Source organism: Castanea sativa, chromosome 5 (genome assembly GCF_040712315.1).
Source record: "Castanea sativa cultivar Marrone di Chiusa Pesio chromosome 5, ASM4071231v1".
NCBI classification, from domain to species: Eukaryota; Viridiplantae; Streptophyta; class Magnoliopsida; order Fagales; family Fagaceae; genus Castanea; species Castanea sativa.
In genome coordinates, this window is record NC_134017.1 from 26,219,141 (window position 1) to 26,226,964 (window position 7,824).

A 7,824-nucleotide genomic window follows, 5' to 3' on the forward strand; every position below is an offset into this window, starting at 1 on the left:
AAAATTACAACTTTGGTAAATTAACCTTACAAGGCTTTGAGTCCTAGTTACAATCTATGCAAAAGAATACAAAGTTTTGGTCCTAGTTATAATCTACCAAAATTAAAAAACAAAACACTAATCTACCTATCCAAAAACCCTAAGCTCGAGGGCTAGGTTACGGAATGGAAAGGTGTTAGGCATCCATTCCGCCCAGACAGAGTCTGGTCTTCTAGACATTAATAACCAATATACCCTTTTTTGCATGACTGAATAATATGTTGAACAACATGACAGACACTTGACTAAAATTAATTCAAGTAATACCTTATGAATGTATCCTCTTTTTAAAGAAAATTCAAATTTGTTTTGTGTATAAAAGAAAATTTGATTTGTAAAGAAAAATCAGATCTATTTTTATGTAGATTAAATAAAAAAGTTAGATTTGTAAAGAAAAATTAGATTTGTTTTTATGAAGATAAAAAAAAAAATTAGATTTGTAAAAAAAAAAAAAAAAAATCAGATCTGTTTTTGAACATATCATAAAAAAGGCTTTTGAAAAAAGGATTCACACTCATGAGATAAATTTATTTTACATGCGTCACATATTAAGAAAAGAAAAAACTTCAACCTAATTTTTAATTTCTTCTTTTAAATTCCAAAATCTGCAATTTTGTGTCAGAGAAAACTTTCTTGAAAAAATCAGATCTATATTTAATGAAAATACAGAGAAGTTTTGTGTGTTAAAAAAATCAAATCTGTATTTAATGAAAATACAGAGGGATAATTACAGATTACCCACCTATGGTTTAGCTCGAATTTAACTTACCCACCCGTAGTTTTATTTTTGACACTTTACCCACCCGTGGTTCATTAACTTCATTCTGTCTATGCTCCGTAGCTCACCTCTAAACGTTTCATTAAATAATCAAACAAGAAATTAGATCAAACACTCCTCTCCCACGCACTCTCTACGCTTGCTTACCCACTTGGGAAAAGGGACATTTGATATCAGCTTCCATAACAGGATTCACCATTTGTGAACACGTGACACCAATACCTTACTGCCTTCTTTCCCGACCATTTTTTCTCCTCCCTTCTTTCCCCACCACCACCACCACCTTTGACTCTGTCATGATAAAAAATTTAGATTAAAAAAAAAAATCAACACAGTAATTCAATGAATAATAAATATCAACCATCCCCAACACAAAACTCTCATAGTCAAACATTCATTCACAGGCAAAGAATTAAACAGTTTGCAAGTCTTTCATAGATCTAAATCATCATCAACCTTTTCAACCACCACACCCAAAAAAAAAGCCAAACAAAAAATCCAAAAAAAAAATCCAAAAAAATAGAAACCCCATGAAATTCCCAGATTAAAAAAATGCCCAGAAACACTGTTTAAGATTATAGAATAACGGTCACAAATTTGCATACCCATTAACCCGAAAAGGCAAAAGTAACACCCCAAAAAGCAAAAGAACCTGGTTAAAATTGTGAACAAAGATAATCTAGTAAGCAAAAAAAAAAAGTTTGATAGAAGCAAACTAATGAAAATGCCATATTAGAGACAATCAAGAAGGAGGTTGGTTTGGGCTTTAGTGACCTTAAAACCTTCAATCTTGCTTCGTTAGCTAACAAGGATGGAACTGCAAACGTGTATGAACTCCCTAGTCCACAAGGTATTTTAGGCTAGATATTTCTCCAATGGGGATTTTCTTTCGACCGAGCTAGGGAATCAACCATCCTACGCATGGAGGAGTATATTGGCTGCATAGGATATTGTTCAACAAGGTCATCGTTGGCAAATGGGTAATGGACAATCAATTGAAATATAGAAAGATAAATGGCTACACCAACCACGTACTGTGAATGAAAGCTAACATGTGCCAAAGGAAAATTCTTGACAACCTGTTGAAACTGATTCAGCTGCACACAAATTCAACTTAAACGACAAAGAGGAGCAACAAACATAAGGAAAAATGACATCAGATAGTTGTAATGAAAGGGATAAGAGTATGCAGAAAACAGTAGCGTATTGTTAAATGAAAGCATGTGAAAATCATGGGTTTGGATGCAAGCAAAAGTCTGCTAGAGGGATGTGCAAGTGTCACGCATCCAATGGTGCAGTTAAAAGTTAGTTAGATTAGGAAGTTAGAACTGTTTAAGCATTTTTCCCGCCTTTGTTTTTTGTATATATAGATGCAGAGATTAATTATTTTGTACACTTTTCATTTTCATTTTTGTGAATCAATAAGAATTCTCTCAGTTTCTCTCATTTCCAGAAACTTCATTCTTTTACATGGTATCAAAGCAACATTTTCTTTGATTTTCTTTCACTTTCGTTTTAGCCAAACAGAATTTAGCCTTTGAAATCTTCCTTTTCTTCTTGGTTTTCTTGAAGTTTTGGTTCATCCATGGCTTCCTATTCAACAACCAATCAAGCACAATCCAAATCTTCACAATTTGTGCCTCCTTCAAGCACAGAAATGGCAGATAAATCTACTAACAATCCTTATTTCCTTCCAGCTTCTAAAAGTCCAAAAATTGTTCTCACATCACAGCCATTAATTGGTCCAGAGAACTATATAAGCTGGGCAAGATCAGTGTTCTTGGCTCTAAGTTCAAGAAACAAATTTGGTTTTATGAATGGTTCAATTCCATAACCAAATCCTTCATCTCCACATTATTCAATTCTTAGAGTAGGTGCAATACCACAGTGCTTTTATGGTTAACCAATTCTCTTAGTCTAGAGCTCAAGGCAAGTGTGATGTATATCAACACTGCAAGGGATTTATGGATTGATCTTAGAGATAGGCTTTCACAGGGCAATACCCCACGACAATTTGAGCTTCAGAAAGAAATTTCTCATCTTTCTCAAGGATCACTCTCAGTAAGTACATACTTCACTAGATTCAAAACACTTTGGGATAAATTTGTCAAATTTCAACCTTTTACTATATGCACTTGTGCTTGTACATGTGGATCTAAGGCTTCACAATTGGATGCACAGCATAAGAAGATGTTTTCCATTTTTTGATGGGTTTGAATGATAGCTATGGGAATATTATAGGCCAAATCTTGTTTATTGAGCCATTTCCTTCTATTAGCAAGGTTTGTTCCTTAATCTTGCAAGAGGAAAAAAGGAGTATTGGTCATGGAGTCAATATGATCTATCCCACTGAGGCCACTGCAATGTATGTGAATCATAATAAAGGTATTACTTGTAATCAAGGTCAAAATCAAGGCTATCATGGTAGTAAAGGACGGCATTCTAAGAAGGAAAGACCTGTTTGTACCTATTGTGGACTTACTAGTCACATAGCAGACAAGTGCTATAAGCTACATGGGTATCCTCCAGGTTACAAGCACAAGGGCAATAACAAAGCTATGGCTAATCAAGTTTCAACTCTCTTACCTTTAGGAAACTTTGGGAACTTGGATGGTATTGGTCTAGCCAATCCACATTTGACCCAAAATACTATTGTTTTTCCTAATCATAGCATTCAATGCCAATCTGAAGCTACTCTTGTACCACATAATCCTTTTGGTGCTCAATTTGCTTCCCAACAAGCTCCTGCACAAGCCATTTTGCCTCAGTGTCCTATATCTCAGGTTCAATGTGAGCAACTTCTTAATTTTCTGAAAGAAGTTTTAGCTACTGGTTCAAGTATTGGTACTCAATTTGCTCATCAAGTTGCTACTATTATGACACCTGCACCTCCCATCCAACCAGTTTTACCTCCTCCCTCAGCTTCATCATCCAATTCCAATTCCTCTAACTTTTCAAGTAATCCATATTGGATTCCACCAAATATGTCACATTCTGTATTCTCTGCTCATGTTATTGATAGGCATGTTTTTAAGTCTAATAATTGGATCTTAGACACTGGTGCCAATGACCATATGGTCCATTTAGTGTCTCAGCTTACCACCACCACCTCTATTATGCAATCTTGTGTTTTCTTTCCAAATGGGGAACAAGCCTTAGTTACACACATAGGCACTATGCAAATTTCACCCATTTTAACACTCACTGATGTATTGTGTGCCCCTACTTTCAATTTTAATCTCATATCTGTAAGCAAGCTTACAAAGCATTCTTCATGTTGCCTTATTTTTCTTTGAAATTGGTGTTTTATCCAAGACCTTGCTCAATGGAGCATGATTGATCTGGGTAAAGAATGTAGAGGGTTGTATCTGCTGCAAGCTCCTGCTTCTCACATTGCATTGGCTCCATCTGCTGGTCATTCTTCTTCAGACTTATGGCATAACAGATTGGGGCATACTTCTTTTTCCAAACTTGTTTTGTTGAATAAGCTTGTAGGCTCTAATGTTTTAAATAAATCAGATTCTTATGAAGTCTGTCACTTTTCCAAGCAAAAAAGGTTACGATTTTATTCTAGTAGACATGTATCTGCTCAGCCTTTTAAGCTTGTTCATTGTGATCTATGGGATCCTTTTGCTACTTGTACCATTGAGGGATTCAAGTATTTTTTTGACCATTGTAGATCACTTCTCTTGTTGTAATTGGGTTTATTTTCTCAAGAATAAATCTAATACTCAATTTCTCATTCCCGATTTTGTTAATATGGTTCATACTCAGTTTGAGGCTACTATTAAAGCTATTAGAAGTGATAATGACACTGAATTTTACTTAAAAGAATTCTTTCATTCCAATGGCATCTTGCATCAGTTATCATGTATTGATATTCCTCAACAAAATGTCATTGTTGAAAGAAAGCATCAACACATTCTCAATGTTGCAAGGTCATCGAAATTTCAGTCTCAAGTGCCTTTATGCCTATAGGGCGATTGCATTCTTACTGCATTATACCCATCAATAGAATTCCCTTAAAATCCTTAGGGAATAAAAGCCCTTATGAACTTCTTTTTAAATCTCGACCTCCATATGGTCATCTTAAATGCTTTGGCTATTTGTGCTTCATTTCCACACTATCACATAATAGGCACAAATTTGCACCTAGGGCCAGAAAATCTGTTTTCTTGGGCTATCCTCATGGCATTAAAGGTTATAAGGTGTTAGACCTTGAATCCAATTCTATTCATATTTTAAGGGATATCATCTTTTATGAGCACATATTTCCATATACTACATCAGGTAATCCTTCCAACTCATATCTTGATTCTTTTGTATTTCCTCACTGTGTTTCAGATGCATCTATCATATTGATCTTTCTTTTGTTTCACCATCTAGTCTTCCTCATATTGTTGAATCCAGTTTGGTTCCTTCCCAATCTAATTCAATCATTGATTCCAATCCAATTTCTCAGTCTATACGTAATGTCCCAGTAGAACTTGTTTTGGATTTTGCAGATCCCGTCTCTCCTTCAGCTTTACCTATTTCTACTCCTATTGAACTGCTACCTGTTCCTTCTATTCCTGACTTACCTGCGTTAAGAAGGTCCACTAGATCTCATCATCCACCTGCTTACCTTTCTGATTATTCTTGTAAAGCAGTCAATACCAAACTTGCTTCTAGTTTGCCATATGACATTTCAGATGTTATAAGTTACTTTCATCTTGGACCTCAATATTTTTCCTTTGTCATGGCTATTAGTACTACTCCATCAACTTCCTTCTCTCAAGCAATTCAGTTTCCTGAATGGAGGATTGCCATGGACAAAGAAATTGAAGCCTTGGAGCTCAATAATACTTGGACACTAACTTCTCTACTTGCAGGCAAGTCTCTTATTGGATGTAAGTGGGTTTACAAAGTTAAGTATCACTCATTTGGTTCAATAGAGAGGTATAAGGCTCATTTAGTTGCCAAGAGTTTTATTCAAAAACCTGGTTTGGATTACTCAGAGACATTCTCTCTTGTTGCCAAGGTTGTTTCTATCAGAATTGTGTTATCTTTGGCTGCCGTGAAAGGGTGATTTCTTCACCAAATGGATGTTAATAATGCATTCCTCCATGGTGATTTGGTTGAGTATGTTTACATGTGTTTACCACCTGAATTTCACAACAAGGGGGAAAACCTAGTATGCAAATTGAATAAGAGTCTCTATGGTCTCAAACAAGCTTCTAGGAAATGGTTTGAGAAGTTTTCAACTACCATTTTGCAAATGGGCTTCATTTAGTCCAAGTCTGATTACTCCTTATTCACTCACACACAGGGATCTTCATTTACAGTACTTTTGGTTTATGTAGATGATATCTTGTTGACTGGTAATAATCATGCTTGTGTTCATAGTCTAAAGAAATTGCTTGATGACAAATTTGGGTTGAAAGACCTTGGGTCTTTGAGATATTTTTTAGGTCTTGAAGTGGCCAGAATTGATGCAGGTTTCAATTTAAACCAACGAAAGTATGCTTTGGAGATTTTGAAGGATACAGGCTTTCTTGGTTCCAAACCAATCAAATTCCCTATGGAGCAAAATTTGAGGTTATACATATATGAAGGAAAACTTATTGCAGATCCTGCTAAGTTTAGAAGACTCATTGGAAGACTCTTGTATCTCACCTTGACAAGGCCAGATATTACCTATGTTGTGCATAGGTTAAGCCAATTTGTGTCACAGCCAAGAGAGCCTGATTTGCTTGCTACCAACAAGTGTGCTTCAGTACATCAAAGGTTCACCAGGAAGAGACATTTTCTTTCCTAGTAATTCTGATATACACATAAAGTCCTTTTGTGATGCAAACTGGGTTGGATGCCCTGACACTAGGAGGCCATTAACTGGCTATGTTGTTTTCTTGGGGGAATCATTAATTTCTTGGCGATCTAAGAAGCAAGGGGTTGTTTCAACGTCCTTAGCTGAAAATGAGCATAGAGCAATGGCAAGTGTGGCCTGTGAGATTGCTTGGGTGTTATAATTACTTAAGGACTTAAGGATAGATCATGCCAGGCCAGCTAGGTTGTTTTGTGACAACCAAGCAGCCCTGCATATAGCTGCAAATCCAGTCTTTCATGAAAGAACAAAGCACATCGAGGGTATGATTAAAACATTTCATGTAGCTACTAATTCTCAGGTAGCAGACATATTTACTAAGGCTTTGGGTTTTCCAGCTTTTGCAAGACTTTTTGGAAAGTTGGGGTTTAAGGATATTTTTAGTCCAAGGGAATTAAAGAAACAATCCTCAATTCAAGTCTCAGGACTTAAAGTTCAGGACTTGAGGGAGAGTGTTGAAACTAATTCAGCTACACAAAAATGCAACTTAAACGATAAAGAGGAGCAATAAACAAAAGGAAAAATGACATTAGATAGTTGTAATGAAAGGGATAAGAGTACACAGAAAACGGCAATGTATTGTTTAATGAAGGCAAGTGAAAATCATGTGCGTGGATGTAAGCAAAAGTCTATTAGAGGGAAGCACAGATGTCGCACATCCAACGGTGTAGTTAAAAGTTAGTTAGATTAGGAAGTTAGTTTGAATTGTATAAGCATTTTTCCCGCCTCTATTTTTTGTATATATAGATGCAGAGATTAATTATTTTGTACACTTTTCATTTTCATTTTTGTGAATCAATAAGAATTCTCTCAGTTTCTCTCAATTCCAGAAACTTCATTCTTTTACACAACCTAACCTGTGAAGCATGCAAAGAGGAAGCAAAGAGCAGTAGGCATTATTTCTTAGAATGTACTAAAGCTTACAAAGTTTGATGTCTATATGGCATTTCATTTGATAGTTAAGGTGGTGATTATCGCAAGTTCAGAGACTTTCTCTGGCATTTAAAGGTCAGGCAACATATGGATGATGAGATATTGGAGCTAGTCATCACAGGGGCATGGTGTATGTGGTTCAATAGGAATGTAGTGAGACAAGGCAAAGCAAGACAGCAAAATGTTGCGATTTTACAAAGGGCAATGTACT

At 35.9% G+C, this 7,824-nt stretch overlaps 1 protein-coding gene across 1 annotated transcript; it reads left to right on the forward strand.

Annotated features, from left to right (window-relative positions):
- The first annotated feature begins 2,402 nt into the window (after positions 1-2,402).
- LOC142634993 (uncharacterized) lies at positions 2,403-7,191 on the forward strand. The gene is made up of 7 exons (XM_075809217.1): positions 2,403-2,637; positions 2,739-2,882; positions 3,059-4,065; positions 4,592-4,755; positions 5,162-5,837; positions 6,126-6,572; positions 6,835-7,191. The coding sequence occupies exons 1-7, from the start codon at positions 2,403-2,405 to the stop codon at positions 7,189-7,191; spliced, it is 3,030 nt and encodes a 1,009-aa protein (XP_075665332.1).
- Positions 7,192-7,824: the final 633 nt, after the last annotated feature.

Excerpts from the sequence above, each read along its gene's own strand:
- LOC142634993 (XM_075809217.1), top strand. The coding sequence starts at position 2,403 with ATGGCTTCCTATTCAACAACCAATCAAGCACAATCCAAATCTTCACAA. Across the intron at positions 2,638-2,738 it reads CAAATTTGGTTTTATGAATG|AGCTCAAGGCAAGTGTGATG; the intron begins GTTCAATTCCAT and ends CTCTTAGTCTAG. Across the intron at positions 4,066-4,591 it reads TCAATTTTAATCTCATATCT|TTTGAGGCTACTATTAAAGC; the intron begins GTAAGCAAGCTT and ends GTTCATACTCAG.